This window comes from Pseudophryne corroboree, chromosome 6 (assembly GCF_028390025.1).
Source record: "Pseudophryne corroboree isolate aPseCor3 chromosome 6, aPseCor3.hap2, whole genome shotgun sequence".
NCBI classification, from domain to species: Eukaryota; Metazoa; Chordata; class Amphibia; order Anura; family Myobatrachidae; genus Pseudophryne; species Pseudophryne corroboree.
Window position 1 is genome coordinate 662,491,719 of NC_086449.1, and position 25,477 is coordinate 662,517,195.

Here is a 25,477-nt window from a genome sequence, read left to right on the forward strand (position 1 = left end):
GGACAAGGGTATATCTTCTGTGGTGGTTGCAAAAGGCTCATCTATTGGAGGGCCGCAGATTCGGCATACAGGATTTGATCCTGGTGACCACGGACGCCAGCCTGAGAGGTTGGGGAGCAGTCACACAAGGAAGAAACTTCCAGGGGGTATGGACGAACCTGGAAAAGTCTCTTCACATAAACATTCTGGTACTAAGAGCAATCTAAAATGCTCTAAGCCAGGCGGAACCACTCCTGCAAGGAAAACCGGTGTTGATTCAGTCGGACAACATCACGGCGGTCGCCCATGTAAACAGACAGGGCGGCACAAGAAGCAGGAGTGCAATGGCAGAAGCTGCCAAGATTCTTCGCTGGGCGGAGAATCACGTAATAGCACTGTCAGCAGTGTTCTTCCCGGGCGTGGACAACTGGGAAGCAGACTTCCTCAGCAGACACGATATTCACCCGGGAGAGGGGGGTCTTCATCCAGAAGTCTTCCACATGCTAATAAACTGTTGGGAAAGACCAATGGTAGACATGATGGCGTCTCGCCTCAACAAGAAACTGGACAAGTATTGCGCCAGGTCAAGAGATCCACAGGCAATAGCTGTGGACGCACTGGTAACACCTTGGGTGTACAAATCAGTATATGTGTTTCCTCCTCTGCCTCTCATACCAAAGGTATTGAAGATTATACGGTGAGGAGGAGTAAGAACAATACTAGTGGCTCCGGATTGGCCAAGAAGGACTTGGTACCCGGAACTTCAAGAGTTGGTCACGGACGACCCGTGCCCTCTACTTCTGAGAAGGGACCTGCTACAACAGGGTCCCTGTCTCTTTCAAGACTTACCGCGGCTGCGTTTGACGGCATGGCGGTTGAACGCCAGATCCTAAAAGGGAAAGGCATTCCAGAAGAAGTCATTCCTACCATTGATTAAGGCAAGGAAGGAAGTCACCGCGAAACATTATCACCGCATTTGGCGAAAATATGTCGCGTGGTGCGAGGATCGGAGTGTTCCGACGGAGGAATTTCAACTGGGTCGTTTCCTACATTTCCTACAATCAGGATTGTCTATGGGTCTCAAATTGAGATCTATTAAGGTTCAAATTTCGGCCCTGTCAATATTCTTCCAAAAAGAATTGGCCTCAGTTCCTGAGGTACAGACTTTTGTTAAAGGAGTACTGCATATACAGCCTCCTGTGGTGCCTCCGGTGGCACCGTGGGATCTAAATGTAGTTTTAGATTTCCTCAAATCCCATTGGTTTGAACCATTGAAAAAGGTGGATTTTAAATATCTCACATGGAAAGTGACTATGTTACTGGCCCTGGCTTCCGCCAGGAGAGTATCTGAATTGGCGGCTTTATCTTATAAAAGCCCTTATCTAATCTTCCATTCGGATAGGGCAGAACTGAGGACTCGTCCGCATTTTCTCCCTAAGGTGGTATCAGCGTTTCACCTGAACCAACCTATTGTGGTGCCTGCGGCCACTGGCGACTTGGAGGACTCCAAGTTGTTGGACGTTGTCAGAGCCTTAAACATATACATTTCAAGGACGGCTGAAGTCAGAAAATCTGACTCGCTGTTGATACTATATGCACCCAACAAGTTGGGTGCCCCTGCTTCTAAGCAGACGATTGCTCGTTGGATTTGTAACACAATTCAACTTGCTCATTCTGTGGCAGGCCTGCCACAGCCTAAATCTGTTAAGGCCCATTCCACAAGGAAGGTGGGCTCATCTTGGGCGGCTGCCCGAGGGGTCTCGGCATTACAATTCTGCCGAGCAGCTACGTGGTCGGGGGAAAACACGTTTGTAAAATTCTACAAATTTGATACCCTGGCAAAAGAGGACTTGGAATTCTCTCATTCGGTGCTGCAGAGTCATCCGCACTCTCCCGCCCGTTTGGGAGCTTTGGTATAATCCCCATGGTCCTTTCAGGAACCCCAGCATCCACTTAGGACGATAGAGAAAATAAGAATTTACTTACCGATAATTCTATTTCTCGGAGTCCGTAGTGGATGCTGGGCGCCCATCCCAAGTGCGGATTATCTGCAATACTGTACATAGTTATTGTTAACAAATTCGGGTTATATTGTTAAGGAGCCATCTTTAAGAGGCTCTTTCTGTTATCATACTGTTAACTGGGTTTAGATCACAAGTTGTACGGTGTGATTGGTGTGGCTGGTATGAGTCTTACCCGGGATTCAAATTGCCTCCCTTATTGTGTACGCTCGTCCGGGCACAGTACCTAACTGGAGTCTGGAGGAGGGTCATAGGGGGAGGAGCCAGTGCACACCACCTGATCTGGTAAAAGCTTTACTTTTTTGTGCCCTGTCTCCTGCGGAGCCGCTATTCCCCATGGTCCTTTCAGGAACCCCAGCATCCACTACGGACTCCGAGAAATAGAATTATCGGTAAGTAAATTCTTATTTTAAGACGTCCCCCCATGCCGATTTTTCAAATCGACCTTGCCAGCTTCTATTCCGGGAAGAGAGGCAGTAACAACGGCAGTTCAAAAATTGTCAGAATCAGGTCATTGTCCTGGTACCCTTGGCACAGCAAGGAGAAGGTTTTTATTCAAGCCTCTTCGTAGTTCCGAAGCCGGACGGCTCGGTCAGACCGATTTTAAACCTGAAAAATATGAATCTCTACCTGAAAAGGTTCAAGTTCAAGATGGAATCCCTGAGGGTAGTGATTTCCAGTCTGGAGGAGGGAGACTTCATGGTGTCAGTAGACATAAAGGATGCTTACTTGCATGTTCCCATTTATCCTCCTCACCAAGCTTATCTAAGATTCGCAGTACAGGATTGCCGTTACCAGTTCCAGACGTTGCCGTTGGGACTCTCCACGGCACCGAGGGTATTCACCAAGGTGATGGCGGAGATGATGGTCCTCCTTCGTTAAAAAGGAGTCAATATAATTCCTTATCTGGACGATCTCCTGATAAAAGTGAGATCCAGGGGACAGTTGGTGCAGAACATCGCACTCTCCCTGTCAATACTCCAACAACACGGTTGGATCATGAATTTTCCAAAGTCGCAGTTGGAACCGACGACAAGATTGTCCTTTTTAGGGATGATTCTGGACACAGAAGTACGGAGAGTATTTCTTCCAGTGGAAAAGGCTCTGGAAATCCAAAAAATGGTCAAACAAATATTGAAACCAACAAGCGTGTCGATCCATCAATGCATTCGGTTGTTGGGGAAAATGGTAGCGGCCTACGAGGCCATACAGTTTGGGTGATTTCATGCCAGAGTATTCCAGTGGGACCTGTTGGACAAGAGGTCCGGATCCCACCTACACATGCACCGGAAAGTAATCCTGTCCCCCAAAGCCAGGATTTCGCTCCTGTGGTGGCTACACAGGTCTCACCTACTAGAGGGACGCAGGTTTGGGATTCACGACTGGGTCCTAATAACCACGGATGCAAGTCTCCGAGCCTGGGGAGCTGTCACACAGGGGGAAAGCTTCCAAGGAAAATGATCAAGTCAGGAAGCCTGCCTTCACATGAACGTTCTGGAATTGAGAACCATTTACAACGGCCTTCTACAAGCGGTACATCTTCAAGATCCCGTGCAGATCCAGTCGGACAATATAACAGCAGTCGCGTACATAAACAGGCAAGGCGGAACGAAGAGCAGAGCGGCAATGGCAGAGGTGGTGACAAGGATTCTCCTCTGGGCAGAAAGACATGTTAGAGCTCTGTCAGCAATTTTCATTCCGGGAGTGGACAACTGGGAAGCAGACTTCCTCAGCAGACACCATCTCCATCCATGAGAGTGGGGCCTCCACCAAGAAGTCTTCGCAGAGGTGACAAGTCTTTGGGGAGTTCCTCAAGTAGACATGATGGCATCTTGAAAAGTGGTGATGCTTTTAGCCTTGGCATCCGCAAGGCGGGTGTCTGAGTTGGGGGCCTTGTCTCACAAGAGCCCTTACCTGATCTTCCATGAAGATAGTGCAGAGTGAAGTACTCGTCAACAATTTCTTCCAAAGGTGGTTTCGTCCTTCCACATAAACCAACCTATTGTGGTGGCAGTAGCTACTGACATTTTCACTGAGTTACAGTCTCTAGATGTGGTTAGAGCTTTTAAGATTTATGTCGCAAGAACAGCTCGATTACGGAAAACAGAGGCTCTGTTTGTCCTGTATGCTTCCAACAAGATTGGGTGTCCTGCTTCTAAGCAGACTTTTGTGCGCTGGTTCAGAGGGACAATTCAGCACGCTCATTCTACGGCAGGCTTGCCGGTACCGAAGTCGGTGAAGGCCCATTCTACTAGGAAAGTGGGCTCATCCTGGGCGGCTGCCCGGGGCGTCTCGGCATTACAACTTTGCCGAGCACCTACTTGGTCAGGGTCAAACACATTTGCAAAATTTTATAAGTTTGACACTTTGGCCGATGAGGACCTCAGGTTTGGTCAATCGGTGCTGCAGGGTCATCCGCACTCTCCCGCCCGTACTGGAGCTTTGGTATACCCCCATGGTACTGAATGTGACCCCAGCATCCTCTAGGACGTATGAGAAAATAGGATTTTAATACCTACCGGTAAATCCTTTCCTCCTAGTCCGTAGAGGATGCTGGGCACCCGACCCAGTGCGTACTTTACCTGCAGTTTCTTTATAGTTACACAAGTTGTGTTTCATTTGTTTTCAGCATGTTGCTGTAAATGGTTCATGCCTGTTGGCGTGTATCATGTTGAATGCCATGTTGTGCGGCATGGTTGAGGTGTGAGCTGGTATGAATCTCATCATTCGTATAAAAGTAAATCCTTTCCTCGAAATGTCCGTCTCCCTGGGCACAGTTCCTATAACTGAGGTCTGGAGGAGGGGCATAGAGGGAGGAGCCAGTTCACACCCTTGAAAAGTCTTAGTGCCCATGGCTCCTGCGGAACCGTCTATACCCCATGGTACTGAAGTGGACCCCAGCATCCTCTACGGACTAAGAGAAAAGGATTTACCGGTTGGTATTAAAATCCTATTTCTCCTTCTCTCCTGTTCCTGCCTTGGGCTTGTTCACAAACTGGATAGCCTGTGCTGGTGGCGGGGTATAGGGGATCGGGGACTTGAGCATCCTGGGAGCTCAAAAACTTCTGGTGCCCAGTCCTCTCCAACCACCTAGGCAAGGTATTCCCTGTGGATCCTATTGACCTTGAAGAAAAAGAGTTATTTATGGTAAGTCAGCCATAACTTTTATTTTTTATTTTTTCCCTACTTTGCACCTGCTCAAAGGCTGCCAACAAAGAGGTGCATTAAATCACATTTAAAACTGGGTTAAGTTAACGCAGCTTTTTAATTGAATAGCAAAAAAACTGCGGTTGGCAACATGATCAGTTGGGTAATTGGATTCAGGCCATGAGCAGCTTCAATTAGCATCTCTTGATAAAACTCTTGAAAATAAATTATCCTGTGTGTTATCGTGGTAGGGCAGTGATTTTCAACCTTTTTTTACTCGCGGCACACCGAACAATATTTTAAAATTGCCAAGGCACACCATCAGTTCCCCACAGTAAAAAAAAAATCCACACACACATTGGCCTACACACAAAAAACAATCCTGTTGCTCCCCGCATAAATCCTGTTGCTCCCCACATAAATCCTGTTGCTCCCCACATAAATCCTGTTGCCCCCCCCCCCCCCTCCAGGAGAAATAACATAACAAATATTAGCCCCTACCGGTCAGCTGTCCTCCTCCCTGTCCCTCAGTGGCGGGGGTTGTTCATAGTGGAGTGCTGCGAATACTGAGCAGCGGGCGGTCGGGCAGGTGTGGATGTAGGTGGGCAAAGAAAGCTGTGTATGCAGGCGGGAACTGGAAAATGTGTATACAGGCGGGTAAGCTGGCTGGGTGGTGAGACGCGGCGGCCGTGACCTATGATATCATACCGCCGCGTCTTCAAGGCATCGGTCACGGCCGGAGCACGTCTGATCCTCTAAGAAGAGCCTGGGCCAACAGTTCACTCTGAAGTGCAGGAAGCTGCTCTGGCTCCGCGGCACACCTTGCAACTGGTCGCGGCACACTAGTGTGCCACGGCACACTGGTTGAAAAAGCCTGTGGTAGGGAATATAGAGTGTAATCTTCACTGGGGCGGAGACTGATATGAATGGCCAGACGCACACTGTAAAGCACTGTGGAATATGTGTGTGCTTTATAAATTTCAATGGGAGAAATTGCGTCTCTTGGTTCATATATCCATTTATGGTGATAGGCTGGCTACACAGGGTGCACTGGGCAGCGCCGCAATGTGCAGCATGGCTTATGAGAATATATTTCATACAATCACTGTAGTATAGTATATGTGACACAGACGCCCGCCGCAATAGCACTGTACTCGTGGGTAAGCGTTGTAGCAACTCGGCAGAGAGTTGTTGGAGCAACTCTTTCTAAGGTACATATAAGACTCTTTTTAGAAAGATCAGTCAAGAAAAAATAGTTTGACTGTAAAAATAAAATAAGAAAGCATTGGGCTGCTAAAAACCAGCAACCCTCTGACCATGGCCCGGCTCCTGCCGCACCAAACTAAAAACCGATTTGCCTGAGCCAGGAGCCGGCGATATATGGACGGTCCCGTTGCATGCTGGGAGGCCGAAAAACTTTGACTGACTGGTACAAATCCGCTGTCGCTTCATCATATCCCAGTGTTATCCTGTGGCTAACCTTTGGACCCTGCCAGAGAAAGGTGTAAGACCGGACTGGACTTGAGGGTGTGCAACATAATCTTGATTCAAAAGGCTGAATAAGTATTTGTGGGAAGCAGACTTTACTAATTATGTGTTTAAAATAATACTTTTACTGCTTTGCATCAAAGTTTTACTTGTTACTTTCTACCTACTTTACCCTAATTTACAAATTCTCTCTTACATATCTATTTCTATGACAATCACCTATTTACGTAATTTTTTATTTTTTTTGCGTTTATCTTTATTTCTGCATTTAGGGTTTACACCTCTAATTTTGGCAGCTACAGCTGGACATGTTGGAGTAGTTGAAATCCTTTTAGATAAGGGTGCTGATATTGAGGCACAGTCAGAACGCACAAAGGATACTCCTCTATCTCTTGCCTGTTCTGGGGGACGTCAAGAGGTGAGCTTACCTGCTGTGATAACTGTGTCATCCTATTTTGCTTGCATAACCACAATCCGTAAATTAATTGACATTATTGTTAGATCTATGTATAATTTTTTTAATTTTTTTTTTTTTTTTTGATGACCCAACCACCCTAGTGAGTGGTAAAAAAGAAGCAATGTAATAATGTTGGAAACTTGTTTCTTCACAAGTCCCATAAAACAGTCTGCTTGTTAATTACTAGTTAAGTAAAGGGGGGTACTCACGGAGAGATCCATGCTTAAAATCTAAGCAATCTGACTAGATTGCTTAGATTTTAAGCACAGATCACTCGTGTGTAGCCCCCTCAGCGATGGCAATGTGCAGCCCCGCACATCGCTATCGCCGCTGCTAGATTGAGCCTGCATGCAGGCCAATCTAGCAGGTCGCTCATTTCACCCGCTGGGTGAAATGAGCGGCCCCTGCATCGCTCAGCACACATCGCATTGTGCTGAGCGGCAGGAGAGATGTGTGCTGAGCGGTTCGCTCAGCACACATCTCTCCCGTGTATATCCCCCTTAAGAGACCTTCACAGCTGAAAGCAAACTGTGAAAAGGGCAAAAAAACCTCTTATGTTAATGTTATGCAGATGATAATCACTGCCTCTGTTTCACTCCCAACAGAGATCTTGACAAAATGTGTCTTTGAATCTGAAGTGAAATAGTGCAAAGTGACAGTAATAAATTACTGTATATGCAAAAAGTAGTGATTGAATAGGTACTTTATTTATAGTTAAATTGTTGTTCACTAACCATTGAATTATAGCATGTTAGGTTATGCCTTGGTGTCACAAGATTCTTGCCAGATTAAAATAACATTATTTTGGTGTATGTATAATTTTAATTGCATGTATAAATATAATGTAGATTTAGGCCAGATTTCAGTTACCTGCTGTAAAGTACTATGGGTGAAAAAGAGGTGACCTCGGTTTATAACTCTCATGGCTATTCAATTGCACTCCCTTTAGCTAAAGTAGCATATTAACGGGCATTGGAAAACAAAGAATCTGAAAAGTTCACTGATTCACGTGTTAACAAAGTCGCAACACTCATTAATCTTGGTTATCTGGGATTTTTATTCTACCCTCTGAGGCAGGTGAAAAAAAAAATCCCCAATAGCTCATGGCTTCAGGGCTAATAAAATAGCGCCGGGGAATCAATGAGCCCGCGGTAATCGAATACCAGCCTTAAACTCTAAATAAATCATCATCTAAACTATATATACATTTTTTTATTTTTTTTATTATTGCCAATAACAGGTGGTTGAGCTGCTTTTGTCTAGAGGTGCAAACAAAGAGCACAGAAATGTTTCAGACTATACCCCTCTCAGTTTGGCTGCATCCGGAGGATATGTCAATATTATCAAGATTCTTCTGAATGCAGGGGCTGAAATTAACTCAAGGTAGCAATTTCCTTGTCTGTCTTGATCCTGCAATATTGCAACTTAATTTACTATTAAAGCAAATTAAGTAAATAGATTGTGAAAATTGTATTTTGCATAATATATGAACACCATTTGCATTTCTAGGTATCTCTTTTGTGTTAATATTAGAATGTTAAAGTTTTTTTATTTATTTTTACAGAACTGGCAGTAAATTAGGTATTTCCCCCCTGATGTTGGCTGCAATGAATGGACATGTTCCAGCTGTTAAACTGCTGCTTGACATGGGTTCTGACATCAATGCTCAGATTGAGACCAATCGTAACACAGCTCTCACATTGGCCTGCTTTCAGGGTAGAGCAGAAGTTGTGAGCCTACTGTTGGACAGGAAAGCCAATGTTGAGCACAGAGCCAAGGTATATTGATCCTCTACATCCATTTAGTTGTCCTAAGTACTTCAGACTTTACAAAGTATTGCTAATTTTAAATAATATATTTGGGGGGGGGGGGGGGGGGATACGTGTAATAGCCTGTGAGAAGCAGTAAGTGCAAAACTTTGAGTTTTATATTGTTTTTTTTAAGGCAGCAATCATTTGTACTGCAAAACCACACAAATGTGCCCGCGTGCAGCTGTTTTGAGACTTCACTCAAAGTGGCAAATCATTTTCAAGGCAAAACCATGAAAATGATTTGCCACTTTGAGCAAAGTCTCAAAACAGCTGTACGCGGGCACATTTGTATAGTTATATGCATGTATTTACCAGGTACTACATTTCCTAGGTCTAGCTACACCTTACCAGTTTGCTTACTTGTGTTTATTCCTAGGATGAAATACATTCTTTTGGCTACTTTAAACTGGAATGTTATTTGGTAATGATCAACAGCGGAGAATAATTTGTCATTTAAAATCATGAAGGATATAATTTTTTTCCATTGATACAGCCTGTTTAATTTTATAATTGTCAACAATTAACAATGTTTCTGCAGCGGCTTACACTGGGATTCCACAGGGAATAACATCAGGGTGTAGAGTTGGATCTTGATCCGAGGCACCAACAGGCTAAAGCTTTGACTGTTCCCAAGATGCACTGCACCGCCTCCTCTATATCCCCGCCTCCAGGCACTGGAGCTCAGTTTGTAAGTTGGTGCCTGCAGTGCAGGCAGCTAACAGGGAGGGCTGCGTTAGGCAGACCTGAAAAGAGCTTTTCTGACAAGAAAGAAGACTTCAAGGGCTGCAGCATAGGCACTTGGTGCTATGTCATGCTGACATATCTGGCTGCGGCTCCCTCACCTCCCCTACCCTGATTGCCGGGTACTTACAGCGGAGGCGCTCCGGTCTCATCAGGCACACATCACCACTGCTGCTCTCCTGGATCGCGTGACCGCACTTACAGGGAGGAGAAAAGAGGGTGAGACCTGCCGAAATTGTGATCTGGACGCGGTCCCAGGAGACGGACCGCGATGCTTGCGTGGACACTGTGACCGTGCAGGGACCCCACTATATGCACCAGGACAAGGGGCACAGGTTGGATTTACTAAAATAGATAGATATAGATCTCTCTCTTTTATATATATATATATATATATATCTCTCTTATTTATATATATATATATATATATATATATATATATATATATATATATATGGGTAGTGGGGGTATGGCGCCACAGGTATGTGTGAGCAGATAAATATTAAAACAATATATATATTATTGTTATTTATAGACACTCCTTTAAAAATGTAAGGTGTCTGCTATCCCCTAAGTAATCAGCAGTGATAAGCTGCCTTTAAAATGTGAGAAAAAGAGGGGGAAATAGTGGTACCAGCGACTTACAGTGTCTGTCAATTAAAATAACTATGAAGAATATGGCAGGATACGGTTTTAGAAAAAGGGTAACAATATATTTATTTATACAATTTATAACATAATGATGGGATAAAAAAGTAGGTAAATTTTTTTTTGATATGTAGTAAAAAAAGAGATTTTTAAAAAACATAAACAGGTAAAAATAGAGTATATAATTTAGCTAGAATCCAAAATCATGTAAAATCAGTAAAAACAATTTCATACTGATAAAAAATTTCAGGATGATAAAAATGATGCTTATCTTTTTGAAGATGGAGAGTCAGTGGAGGTACACTCCACTGACTCTCCATCTTCAAAAAGATAGCTAAATTATATACTCTATTTTTACCTGTTTATGTTTTTTAAAAATCTCTTTTTTTACTACATATCAAAAAAAAAATTTACCTACTTTTTTATCCCATCATTATGTTATAAATTGTATAAATAAATATATTGTTACCCTTTTTCTAAAACCGTATCCTGCCATATTCTTCATAGTTATTTTAATTGATAGACACTGTAAGTCGCTGGTACCCCTATTTCCCCCTCTTTTTCTCACATATATATATATATATATATATATATAATATACTGCACTGCTCAAAAAAATAAAGTGAACACTTAAAAAACACAATGTAACTCCAAGTTAATCACACTTCTGAGAAATCAAGACACCCCCAATAAAGGAGTTGTTCTGCACTGTTGACCACTTCTCAGCTCCTTTGCTTTCTGGCTGATGTTTTGGTCACTTTTGAAAGTACATCAGGAGACGTGGAGGAGGCCGTAGGAGGGCAACAACCCAGCAGCAGGACCGCTACCTCCTCCTTTGTGGAAGGAGCAACAGGAGTAGCACTACCAGAGCCCTGCAAAATGACTTCCAGCAAGCCACAAATGTGCATGTGTCTACTCAAACGATCAGAAACAGACTCCATGAGGGTGGTATGATGGCCCGACGTCCACAGATGGGGGTTGTGCTTACAGCCCAACACCATGCATGAAGTTTGGCATTTGCCAGAGAACACCAAGATTGGCAAATTCGCCACTGGCGCCCTGTGCTCTTCACAGATGAAAGCAGGTTCTCACTGAGCACATGTGACAGAGTCTGGAGACGCCAAGGACGGTTTGACAGTTGGTCAGTAATGGTGTGGGGTGGCATTTCTTTGGGGGGCCGCACAGCCCTCCATGTGCTCGCCAGAGGTAGCCTGACTGCCACTAGGTACCGAGATGAGATCCTCAGACCCCTTGTGAGACCATATGCTGGTGCGGTTGGCCCTGGGTTCCTCCAAATGCAAGACAATGCTAGACCTCATGTGGCTGGAGTGTGTCAGCAGTTCCTGCAAGATGAAGGCATTGATGCTATGGACTGGCCCGCCCGTTCCCCAGACCTGAATCCAATTGAGCACATCTGGGACATCATGTCTCGCTCCATCCACCAACGCCACGTTGCACCACAGACTGTCCAGGAGTTGGTGGATGCTTTAGTCCAGGTCTGGGAGGAGATCCCTCAGGAGACCATCCACCACCTCATCAGGAGCATGCCCAGGCGTTGTAGGGAGGTCATACAGGCACGTGGAGGCCACACACACTTCTGAGCCTCATTTTGACTTGTTTTAAGGACATCAAAGTTGGATCAGCCTGTAGTGTTTAATTTTGAGGGTGACTCCAAATCCAGACTTCCACGGGTTAATAAATTTGATTTCCAATTATAAGTTTTGTGTGATTTTGTTGTTAGCACATTCAACTATGTAAAGAACAAAGTATTTAATAAGAATATTTCATTCAGTCAGATCTAGGATGTGTTATTTTAGTGCTCCCGTTATTTTTTTGAGCAGTGTATATCTATTCATCCATCTATATATCTATCTCTCTCTCTCTCTCTCTCTCTCTCTCTCTCTCTCTCAGGGTACAGAATATATTAATAGCAAGACGTGATACACGGAATGGAAACCACACGGCAGCTATAGGAACACCAGTCACATGTACAATGCAGAAATTATTACACACAACAATAAGACTGCACTGGACTAGTAATACTACATATAACCTATGTATGTATACAGATATAACAATGCACAGTAAACACTGGATGTATATCACAGAATACTTGTACTAAATATTCTTGTATTTATGTACTTGTTCTTAATTAACACTGTCTAAACGACATGTAGAATATTTAAGTGTCCTGTAAATGCACAGCGTTGATGAGACAGGCGGCTTTATAGAGGAGACCATGCCCAGCAGTCCAAGAATCAGCACAACTCTGTGTAATGGCGCCCAAACGCTGACAGGGAGTGTGGGAGAGAGATAGATGCAGCTCCAGGGCGTGAACATCTGCTGTAGATGGCGGCTGGGGGAGGGGCTACAGGTCAGCACCTTATCCTCTCTGCTGGGCTTCACCACCAGGTACTATGGAGCCTGTAAAATATATCTAAAATATATATATATATATATATATATATATATATATATATGTATGTGTGTATGTATATATATTATTTTGTTTGCTTTTTGTATTTTTCTTTGTTTATTTCAGTCATTATATACCACTTAAATCCTCTGTTTGTGTTCTGCATTGGCAGTCACACTCCACAGGGTTTTTTTTGTCAGGTACTGTGTCTGGCTATATTGTACTGTTATGCCCTGAGGCTACGTTTCCATATAATGTCTTTTACACAGGGTGGGAGATCCGTGACTGATCCTGCATCATGCAGTGCTGACGCCGCAGATTTATCTGAGGTAAATATTCCAGCTGAGGGTCCAGGTAACGGGGCTTCTGTAACCCTCAGTCAGTCTGCAGCACTGGTGGCCCACCAAGACCCACCTTGGGCTGCTTTTCCTAATTTACTGACTACGCTAGTAACGAGATTCACGGCCCCTGTTGGGACCTCCTGTGCCATTACAGCCACATATTGTCCCTGTAGTTAATCAGCCATGGGCGGATACTCTGTCTACTCAGTTACTGCAATTAAATCAGTCTTTGGTTAAACAAAAGCCTAACCCTCGCCCTCCTAGGACCAAGGTGTCCTCTAAACGGGCCATTTCTTCCTCACAATCCACTCATGTTTCGAATACTTCATCCGATGAAGATGTGGTATATACTGACCCATCAGACACTGATGCAGATGCTTCTGATGAGGAATCTACAATGCAGGTTGATGTTCCTGACCTATTGGAGGCTATCAAACTGATTCTTCAGATTGAGGATGAAACTGATCCTTCAGATACGTCTAAGAAACCTGATAAGTTTAAACGTCATAAGGTTACTAAATTAGTTTTGCCACATTCTAACCATTTGGTTGACATACGTCCGGAATCCTGGGAGTCTCCAGGGAAGAAATTCTCCCTGTCTAAAAAGATGCTAGCTCGTTATTCCCTCTCTGCAGAGTTAAGTAAGAATTGGGAAACACCACCACCGGTGCACTCGCATGTAGCTAGTCTTGTGGTGTCTTCTACTCTGCCTGTCACTACCATCACCTCTCTGAAAGAACCGACGGATAAGCACGTGGAGGATTGCTTGAAGTCTATTTACACTCTTGCGGGTGCTGTACATAGACCCACTATAGCTGCTTCTTGGGCTGCAAAGGGTATTGAAGCCTGGGTTCAAGCTGTTGAGGCAGAGCTACCTCTGGCTTTTTCTGATAATGCCAGACAGTGTCTTTCATATATTACCACAGCCTCTCATTACATTCAGGAGGCAGTCTCTGATGCCGGTATTCTGGCGGCCAAAGCGTCTACTACGTCCAATCTGGCTCTCCGGATTCTGTGGTTGCGGTCCTGGTCGGTAGAACCTGGACTCTAAAAAGACCTTGGAGGTGATCCCTTTTAAGGGAGACATTCTATTCGGGGAATATTTGAACAAGATTGTTACTGATTTAGCGTCTGCTAAAACTGCATGTCTACCAAGTACTAATTCTTCGGCTCCAAATGCTAAAAGTACCTTTCGACCTCCCTAGTAAAGCAAAGGGTCAGGCGTACCCGATACAGGCTCGCACTACCAAAACCTCTATGCCCAAGCCTAAACGTTCTTGGGCTGCCCATCAGCCTGCTTCCAAACCAGACAAGCCTGCTGCATGACTGGGCGGGGCCTCCCCCCTGGGGGATCCCAGGGTGGAAGGCCGACTTCTGCGGTTCACCCAGGTATGGTTACATACCACTTCTGATGCCTGGGTGAGGGAAGTCGTCACTCACGGATACGCCATCTCTTTCAAGTCACGTCCCCCTCACAGGTTTTGCTCCAGTGGTTATCCCTTCGGATCCGTTAAAGGCAAAGTCTCCCTGTTTGGTGGTGCAATCACTCCTGGACACGGTAGTGATAGTGCCAGTGCCTCTGTCTCAGAAGGGCAGGGGGTACTATTCAGCGCTGTTCCTAGTCCCAAAGCCGAATGGTTCCTCCCAGCCCATTTACAACCTCAAATCTTTGAACAAATTTGTGAAGGTATCCAAATTCCGTATGGAAACTCTTTGCTCTATTGTTCTGGCTTTGGAGCCCAAGGATTATATGGTATCCCTGGACATACAGGATGCTTAACTACACACTCCTATTGCTGTATCGCATCAGCAGTATATGCGGTTTGCTATTGGCAACCTACATTATCAATTCCAAGCCTTGCCCTTTGGACTCACTACAGCTCCTCGGATCTTCACCAAGGTCATGGCAGTCATGACGGCCATTCTCCGTCGGCAAGGTATCGGGATCCTGCCGTGTCTGGACGACTTGCTGATCCTGGCGACTCCCCAGAGGTTCTCATGCGTCATCTGGAACTGACGGTCCAATTCTTACAAGCACACGGGTGGCTCATCAATTGGAAGAAATCCTCACTGGTCCCTGCTCAGAGCATGGTGCACCTGGGGGCATTACTGGATGCACACAACCAACTTTTGTCTCCAGAGAAGGCCTTGAAGCTTCAGGACAGGATAAAGATGCTTCCTCTCTCGCCCATGAGTGTCGATACACTCTGTGATGCAAGTACGATGCCTCGTGGTGTCGGCTTTTGACATGGTAGAGTACGCTCAATTTCACTCTCGCCCTCTGCAGAAGCTAATCCTTGCCAGGTGGGACGGCCTGCCTCACTGTATCAGATCTCACATGATCTCCTTGACAAACAATTGAGCAGGTGTCGTCTTTTGTGGATCTCCAACTGGGTCCTCCTAACAACGGATGCCAGTCTGCGGGGTTGGGGCGCGGTGTTGGAGCAACACTCTCTTCAGGGTTGATGGACCAGGGAGGAATCTCTCTTCCAGATAAATATTCTGGAGTTGCGGGCAGTGTTCAATGCTCTGTAACTTGCCCTGCCTCTGGTACAGAACAGGCCTGTTCAAGTACTGTCGGACAATGCCACCAGGGTGGCGTACATAAATCATCAAGGCGGCACGCGAAGCCGCATGGCAATGTTGGAAGTGTCAAAGATTCTTCAATGGGCGGAATGCCATCTGACAGCCATATCGGCAGTGTTAATTCCAGGGGTCCTCAACTGGGAAGCGCACTTCCTCAGTCGTCTGGAAGTACACGCCGGATAGTGGAGCCTACCAGATGTAGACCTGATGGCGCCTCAACACAATCGCAAGGTTCTGGTCTTCGGAGCAAGAACAATGGATCCTCAACAGCGTTCTTGGACACACTGGCAATCCCATGGAATTTTCGGCTGCCGTACTAAGGAAGTTCAAGCAAGAAGAAGGAATACTACTTCTAATCGCTCCAGCGTGGCCCAGGCGGCATTGATTCTCAGACCTGCAGGGTCTCTCGACAGAGCGTCCTCTTCTGCTTCCGCAGTGCCCAGACCTCCTCGTTCAGGTTCTTTGTGTCTACCAGGATCTGGCCCGACTGGCTTTGACGGCGTGGCTCTTGAAGCTTCACTCCTCAGGGACAAAGGATTTTCTGAAGCGGTCATTCAAACTATGTTGAAAGCCCTCGGATTTATTATAGGGTCTGGAATTCTTACTTCACTGGGTGTCTGGCTAAGAATTACGATGTACACAAGTTGAGTACTGCCAAACTTTTGGCTTTTCTGCTACAGGGCCTTTACTTGGACCTTCGTCTGTCCCCCCTCAAGGTTCATATATCTGCCTTGTCGGTGTGGTTTCAGAGAAAGATTGGGTCTCTTCCTGACATTCACACTTTCACTCAGGGTGTTTTACGAATTCAACCTCCCTATGTCCCTCCTGTGGCTCCATGGGAGTTGTCTGTTCTGAATGCCCATGCAAGAGTCTCCATTTGAGCCTCTTGAGTCTGTGGACCTTAAATGGCTTATGCTTAAGGTCTTATTTTTGCTGGATATTGCCTCTGCTAGACGGGTTTCAGACTTGGGTGCCTTGTCTTGTCGGTCACCTTTTCTGATGTTTCACAGTGACCGTGCGGTTCTTAGAACTCGCCCTGGTTACCTACCTTAGGTGGTGTCATCTTTCCACCTTAACCAAGAGATTGTGGTTCCTGCCTTTATCTCTGTTGATTTGTCCTCCAAGAGTGGTCTTTGGATGGTGGTACGGGCTCTCCCTATCTATGTGAAGAGATCCGCCTACCTTAGGAGATCTGATTCTATCTTTGTCCTTTTTGGATGTCACATACGTGGCTGGCCTGCGAATAAGCAGACCTTAGCCAGATGGATTAGAATGGTGATTGCACACGCTTATGCACAGGCTGGGCTTCCAGCTCCTGCTGCTATTAAGGCCCATTCTACTTGGTCTGTTGGATCTTATTGGGCGGCCCGCCGTGGCGCGTCCCTTGAGCAATTGTGCAAGGCGGCTACGTGGTTCTCAGTGAACACATTCATCAGGTTCTATGCCTTTGATACCTCTGCCTCCCAAGATGCCTCCTTTGGACGCCGGGTTCTTGTGCCCGCTACAGTGTGTCCCCTCCCATGAGAAACTGCCTTAGGACATCCCCCGATGTTATTCCTTGTGGAATTCCAGTGTACCCCGCTGCAGAAAATTAGATTTATGGTAAGACTTATGGTTAAATCTCTTTCTACGAGGTATACTGGATTCCACAGGGCGCCCACCCTGACGTACGTAGCTTCTTTGGGTTTGTATGGCATTAGCCGCTGGTACCTTCTCCTGTCATGAGAATGTGGTTTTATGTGGCTAACATCTACTGTCTCTCTTACCTGCTACTGCATTGCACTGGTTAACAAAACTGAGCTCCAGTGCCAGGAGGCGGGTTTATAGAGGAGACGGTGCAGTGCATCTTGGGAACAGTCAAAGCTTTAGCCTGTTGGTGCCTCGGATCAAGATCCAACTTACACCCCTATGTTATTCCCTGTGAAATCCAGTGTACCTCGCAGAAAGATTTAACCATGGTCTTACCATGACTCTCATTATTTTACACATGATGAAGTAATTACATTTTGTTATACTAACACACAGATTGAAACTGCACACATGTAGGACCCTGTTGTAGGGAGTACATTAGCCAGCATTTTAAACCGGGTATGGATCATTAGGTCACCACTATTGGTCGACATGCAGTAGGTCGACATGTACTAGGTCTTCATGGAAAAAGAGCGACATGAGTTTGTTTTATTTTTCTTCTTGCTGTTTTTGGTGTTTTCTTGTAAAGTGATGGGGAACCACAATTAGTGCACCGTGTCCCCTCGCTTCACTCGACGAGCTTCAGGCAAGGTACCTTGCTGCTTTCTGCACAGGTTACCGTTCCCAATTGTAGTCCACGTGGATCGTAAAGTATGAAATAAAAGGTTGTTGTTTTTTAAAAAAGTGAAAAACTCATGTCGACTTATTGGCCATGTCGACTAATAGTGGTCGTCCTAATGACTGTCAACCTAAGTCCGTGATGGCTAACTTTGACACTCCAGCTGTTGTTGAACTACACATCCCAGCATGCCCTGCATCAGTTTTAGCATGGCCAAATCACAAAACTATAGCATGGCATGCTAGTATATGTAATTCAACAACAGCTGGAGTGTCAAGGGTAGCCATCACTGACCTTAAGTGCTGTCGGCCTAATGTCCGTTTCCCTTTAAACCGTATGTATTGTGTCTAACAGACAGGTTTGACTCCTCTGATGGAAGCTGCTTCAGGAGGATATGCAGAGGTGGGAAGAGTCCTTCTAGACAAGGGAGCTGATGTCAATTCTCCTCCAGTGCCTTCATCTAGAGATACTGCTTTAACCATTGCTGCAGACAAAGGACATTATAAATTCTGTGAACTTCTTATTGATAGGTAAGTGACCTCAAAGAAAGTCATGTCCACAATTTACAGGTTGAGTATCCCATATCCAAATAGTCCTAAATACGGAATTTTTGGAGTGAGACGGAGATAGTGAAACGTTTGTTTCCTGATTGCTCAATGTACACAAACTTTAATACACAGTTATTAAAAATATAGTATTAAATGACCTTCAGGCTGTGTGTATACGGTGTATATGAAACATAAATGAATTCTGTGTATGTACACAAACTTTGTTTAATGCACAAAGTTATTAAAATATTGGCTAAAATGACCTTCGGGAAAAGTGTATAAGGTGTATATGAAACACAAATGCATTCTGTGCTTAGACTTGGGTTCCATTGGCATATTATCTCATTATGGTATGCAATTGTTCCAAAATACTTCTGGTCCCAAGGGATGGGATACTCAACCTGTACTACAAAAACAATGTAACCGCATTACAACAGTGTTCTGTCAGATGTTCTAATTTATTGGAGACATTTTACCAGTGAGAGATGATTTAAAATGTTTTCGAGAGACAAGTGATAGAGCTCCATTAGAACAGTAATGCTTCTGGCGTATAGGTTATATCTTTTGTGCATGTGAGGGTTGCTTCAGGAATAGTCATCACAACATGGCAACATGGGGGGCAGATGGTGGACATTTGTCATGGCAGCCCTATGTCCGACACATGGAGGCTTCCATTTGGATGGAAAGCAATTTCTCATGGCGGAGCCCTTTGGGAAGCCTATATCTATCAGAGGTGGCTGAGGCTCCATGCATGTCATCCAGGAGGGACACGTAAAGTATTGTCCTGGACATGTGTTAATCCTCACTGGAACCCATCGTTTGTACAGGTTGAGTATCCCATATCCAAATATTCCAAAATACAGAATATTCTGAAATACGGAATTTTTTGAGTGAGACTGAGATAGTGAAACCTTTGTGAGAGATATATATATATATATATATTTATCTATCTATGTCAGCAGAAGATTAATCGCGCAACACTCAAACTAGTCCAATATATTTCAAAGTACCAATTTTCCAGCTCCTGATTAAAATCTTTTGTTTTCCGCTGCTTCCTCCAGGTAAAGCCGTACCACAGGCTTAATTAGAGTACATGTAAAGAAACAAATGAGGAGCGCGAGGTATAAGTAAACGGTTGTAAGCAATTAATGAGTAGAAACCTATGTATACATACATCTCAAAAAAGAGACAAGCGGCTCGATGTGTGATACACTTGTTTCTTTTTGAGATGTATGTATACAACCGTTTACTTATACCTCGCGCTCCTCATTTGTGTGTGTGTGTGTGTGTATGTATGTATATATATATATATATATATATATATATATTTATTTTTATATATGTTTTATTTTTATATATGTTTTTTCTATTATAATATACACACACCCCTCACTGTCGGCGTTCACGTTATGCCATTGGCTGCTTCTACCCCTGTTGGGGCTGGTTTGTTGAGCATTATTGCCCATTTGTTTCTGGGCATTACATGTTCTGTATGAATGTATAATGTACAGGAGTACTTTGTGTCTCTTTGTTACCTGTGTGTGCCTTTCAGGGGAGGTTCTCTTTTGATCCTGAGTTGGTCAGGTTTGTGCTACAGTGGCAGTGTCCGAGACTGTGTTCCTTCCTTCTGCAGCTCCTCCTTGGTTGAGAAAATGTAACTTTAATTTCTTTCCTCCGCAAGGAAAGTCTTTTTCTAGATTCCAGGGTTTCTCTTCCAAGGGATCAAAGTCCTGGGTTTAAGCAGTTCTGGTCAAGCAGAAGACCCGCTACCAAGCCAGCTGAAAAGCCTGCTGCATAACTGGAGTCCAGCTTCTGCTTCTTTCCAATGTGTTGCAGACCATGACAAATGCGTAGTTTCCCAAGGCTACGCCCTGACTTTTCAGAGGAGTCCAGGATTGGGTCAGACTCACCACAGACGCAAATCTTCAGGGGTGGGTGATCGTGAAGCGTCATCAGACTTTCCAGGGTCGGTGGATGGCTCAGGAGATCCAGCTATCCATGGAACTCAGAGCGGTGTACAGAGCATCATCCCATCAATGTGCTGTTGGACACACAAACAACCAAGGTGACACTTGCTGTCGCGGCGCCATGAAAGGTGTGAGTCACATTCTCCAGTGGGCAGAAGGTTTTATTCCGGCTCTGCGTCAGTCTACATTCCCGGTGTCCAGAATTGAGTGGTGGACTTCCTGAGCTGGCAGGATGTACACTCCGGAGAGTGGGGCCTACATGTCATTCAGCTCCTGGTCTCCATTGGGGCCTGCCGGACATGTATATGATGGAATCTTGACACAGCCACAAGCTGCTGAGACCAGAGATCCCGGAGTTCTCTTAGTGGACAATCCAGCAATATAATGGATATTCTTGCTTATTTACATCTTTCCTCCAATCTCTGTGAACCTGCAGATCCTTCACAAATTAAAGTTGGAGGGAGGCGCTGTGATTTTCTGTGCTCCACATTGGTCACAGTGGGCTTAGTATAGCAATGCTCTACTGCGTCGTCTTCTGCAAGCAGATCTTCTGTCTCAGGGCTCATGCTTTCATCCATCTCTGAGCCATCTCACTTTGACGGTGTGGCTCTTGAGATCGAAGGGATTTTCAAGAAGGGTGTCATGCCTAATGCCCAGAAGCTTTCTTCGGCCAGAATTTATCACCAGGTTTGGAGGACTGACTTTGGTGTTCGGCTAGAGTCTTCAACCCCAAGTTGTGCCTGCTCTCATGAGTGCAGTGTATCCTGCAAGTAGGTCTGAATTTGGGTATCTGGCTCTATTTGTTGAATGTACAGGTTTCAGCCCTTTCTGTTATCTTTCAGAGGCAGAGTGCACTGATGCCCGATGTATGGGCATTCCTTCAGGGCGTCCTCCATGTGCAACCTCTGTTGGAACTTATCTTTTTGGTTCTTAGGGCTCTCTAGTCTTCTCCTTTTGAGCACTTGGACACTCTGGGCATTTGTCTGCCTACGTGGAAGACTTTTCCTTCTTGTCATCGCATTGGCCCGGAGAGTGTCAGACTTGAGCGCATTGTCTTTTCTCTATCGTCCTTGTGGATGCTGGGGTTCCTGAAAGGACCATGGGGAATAGCGGCTCCGCAGGAGACAGGGCACAAAAAGTAAAGCTTTCCGATCAGGTGGTGTGCACTGGCTCCTCCCCCTATGACCCTCCTCCAGACTCCAGTTAGATTTTTGTGCCCGGCCGAGAAGGGTGCAATCTAGGTGGCTCTCCTAAAGAGCTGCTTAGAGAAAGTTTAGCTTAGGTTTTTTATTTTACAGTGAGTCCTGCTGGCAACAGGATCACTGCAACGAGGGACTTAGGGGAGAAGGAGTGAACTCACCTGCGTGCAGGATGGATTGGCTTCTTGGCTACTGGACATCAGCTCCAGAGGGACGATCACAGGTACAGCCTGGATGCTCACCGGAGCCGCGCCGCCGGCCCCCTTGCAGATGCTGAAGTAAGAAGAGGTCCAGAATCGGCGGCTGAAGACTCCTGCAGTCTTCTAAAGGTAGCGCACAGCACTGCAGCTGTGCGCCATTTTCCTCTCAGCACACTTCACACGGCAGTCACTGAGGGTGCAGGGCGCTGGGAGGGGGGCGCCCTGGGAGGCAAATGAAAACCTTTTTTGGCGAAAAATACCTCACATATAGCCCCAGAGGCTATATGGAGATATTTAACCCCTGCCAAGATTCACTAAATAGCGGGAGACGAGCCCGCCGAAAAAGGGGCGGGGCCTATCTCCTCAGCACACAGCGCCATTTTCTCTCACAGAAAGCCTGGAGAGAAGGCTCCCAGGCTCTCCCCTGCACTGCACTACAGAAACAGGGTTAAAACAGAGAGGGGGGGCACTGATTTTGGCGATATTGAGATATATATAAAGATGCTATAAGGGAAAACACTTATATAAGGTTGTCCCTATATAATTATAGCGTTTTGGTGTGTGCTGGCAAACTCTCCCTCTGTCTCCCCAAAGGGCTAGTGTGGGTCCTGTCCTCTGTCAGAGCATTCCCGGTGTGTGTGCTGTGTGTCGGTACGTGTGTGTCGACATGTATGAGGACGATGTTGGTGAGGAGGCGGAGAAATTGCCTGTAATGGTGATGTCACTCTCTAGGGAGTCGACACCGGAATGGATGGCTTATTTAGGGAATTACGTGAGAATGTCAACACGCTGCAAGGTCGGTTGACGACGCGAGACGGCCGACAAACTATTAGTACCGGTCCAGGCGTCTCAGAAACACCGTCAGGGGCGTTAAAAACGCCCATTTACCTCAGTCGGTCGACACAGACACGGACACTGAATCCAGTGTCGACGGTGAATAAACAAACGTATTTCTCATTAGGGCCACACGTTAAGGGCAATGAAGGAGGTGTTGCATATTTCTGATACTACAAGTACCACAAAAAAGGGTATTATGTGGGAGTGAAAAAACTACCTGTAGTTTTTCCTGAATCAGATAAAATAAAATGAAGTGTGTGATGATGCGTGGGGTTACCCCGATAGCAAATATTGGCGTTATACCCTTTCCCGCCAGAAATTAGGGCGCGTTGGGAAACACCCCTTAGGGTGATAAGGCGCTCACACGCTTATCAAGTGGCGTTACCGTCTCCAGATACGGCCGCCCTCAAGGAGCCAGCTGATAGGAAGCTGGAAAGATATCCTAAAAAGTATATACACACATACGGTGGTTATACTGCGACCAGCGATCGCCATCAGCCTGGAGATGCAGTGCTGGGTTGGCTTGGTCGGATTCCCTGACTGAAAATATTTTATTCATATAGAGCATTTAATAGGATGCATTCTATATATATGTACGTGAGATGCACAGAGGGATATTTGCTCTCTGGCATCAAGATAAGTACGTTGTCCATATCACCCAGAAGATGTCATGGACACGACAGTGGTCAGGTGATACAGATCCCATACGGCACATGGAAGTATTGCCGTATAAAGGGAAGGAGTTAGTGGGGTCGGTCCATCGGACCTGGGGACCACGGCAACAGCTGGGAAATCCAACCTTTTTACCCCAAGTTACATCTCAGCTGAAAAAGACACCGTCTTTTCAGCCTCAATCCTTCCTTTCCCATGAGGGCATGCAGGCAAAAGGCCAGTCATATCTGCCCAGACATAGAGGTAAGGGAAGTAGACTGCAGCAGGCAGCCCCTTCCCAGGAAAAGAAGCCCTCCACCGCGTCTGCCAAGTCCTCAGCATGACGCTGGGGCCATGCAAGCGGACTCAAGGTGGGGGGGGTAGTCTCAAGAGTCTCATCGCGCAGTGGGATCACTCGCAGGTTGACCCCTAGATAGTACAAGTATTATCCCAGGGGTACAGATTGGAGAGTCGAGACATCTTCTCCTCGCAGGTTTCTGAAGTCTGCTTTACCAACGGCTCCCTCCGACAGGGAGGCAGCATTGGAAACAATTCACAAGCTGTATATCCAGCAGGTGATAATCAAAGTACCCCTCCTACAACAAGGAAAAGGGTATTATTTTTCCACACTATATTGTGGTACTGACGCCAGACGGCTTGGTGAGACATAGTCTAAACTGAAATCTTTGAACACTTACATAAAAGGTTCAAATCGAGATGGAGTCACTCAGAGCAGTGATAGCGAACCGGAAAAAAGGGGACTATATGGTGTCCCTGGACATCAAGGATTACCTCCATGTCCAAATTTGCCCTTCTCAACAAGGGTACCTCTGGTTCGTGGTACAGAACTGTCAATATCAGTTTCAGACGATGCCGTTTGAATTATCCACGGCACCCCGGGCCTTTTACCAAGGTAATGGCCGAAAAGATGTTTCTTCAAAGAAAAAAGGCATCTAAATTATCCCTTACTTGGACGATATCCTGAAAAGGGCAAGTTCCAGAGAACAGTTGGAGGTCGGAAGAGCACTATCTAAAGTAGTTCTACGACAGCACGACTGGATTCTAAATATTCCAAGAATCGCAGCTGTTTTCCGACGATACGTCTGCTGTTCCTAGGAATGATTCTGGGCATAGTCCAGAAAAAGGTGTTCCTCCGGGAGGAAAAAGCCAAGGAGTTATTCGACCTAGTCAGAAACCTCCTAAAACCAGGCCAAGTATCAGTGCATCAATGCACAGGAGTCCTGGGAAAAATGGTGGCTTCTTACGAAGCGATTCCATTCGGCAGATCTCAGGGGATTTGCTGGACGAATGGTCCGGATCGCATTTTCAGATGCATCAGCGGATAATCCTGTCTCCAAGGACAAGGGTGTCTCTTCTGTGGGGGCTGCAGAGTGCTCATCTTTTAGAGGGCAGCACACTCAGCATTCAGGACTGTGTTCTGGGGACCACGGATACCAGCCTGAGAGGCTGGGGAGTAGTCACACAGGGAAAAAATTTCCAAGGAAGTGTGGTCAAGTCTGGAGACTTCTCTCCACATGAATATACTGGAGCTAAGGGCAATTTACAATGCTCTGAGCCTAGGAAGACTCCTGCTTCAAAGTCAACCGGTGCTGATCCAGTAGGACATCATCATGGCGGTCGCCCACGTTATCAGACGGGGCGACACAAGAAGCAGGAGGGCAATGACAGCAAGGATTCTTCGCTGGGCGGAAAATCATGTGATAACACTGTCAGCAGTGTTCATTCCGGGAGTGGGCAACTGGGAAGATTTCCTCAGCATAAATGAATTCCACCCGGAAAAGTGGAAACTTAATCTGGAAGTTTCCACATGATTGTAAACCGTTGGGAAAGACCAAAGGTGGTTATGATGGCGTCCCACCTGAAGCGCCAGGTCAAGAGACACTCAGGCAATAGCTGGGACGCTCTGGTAACACCGTCGGTGTACCAGTCGGTGTATGTGTTCCATCCTCTGCTTTTCATACCCAATGTATTGAAAATGATAGGAAGGAGAGGAGTAAGAACTATACTCGTGGCTCCGGTTTGGCCAAGAAGGACTTGGTTCCCGGAACTTCAAGAGATACTAAGAAGGGTCTTGATTCGGCAAGAACCGTGTCTGTTCCGGGACTTACCGC

At 45.8% G+C, this 25,477-nt stretch overlaps 1 protein-coding gene across 2 annotated transcripts in view; it reads left to right on the forward strand.

Moving 5' to 3' along the window:
• ANKHD1 (ankyrin repeat and KH domain containing 1) overlaps positions 1-25,477 on the forward strand; it is a 411,439-nt gene that overhangs the window by 238,892 nt on the left and 147,070 nt on the right. For both annotated transcript variants that reach the window (XM_063928239.1, XM_063928240.1), the window contains exons 18-21: positions 6,908-7,053; positions 8,333-8,475; positions 8,657-8,870; positions 18,298-18,473. In XM_063928239.1, coding sequence (XP_063784309.1) covers positions 6,908-7,053; positions 8,333-8,475; positions 8,657-8,870; positions 18,298-18,473 — 679 coding nt within the window. The remainder of the gene's footprint in view (positions 1-6,907; positions 7,054-8,332; positions 8,476-8,656; positions 8,871-18,297; positions 18,474-25,477) is intronic.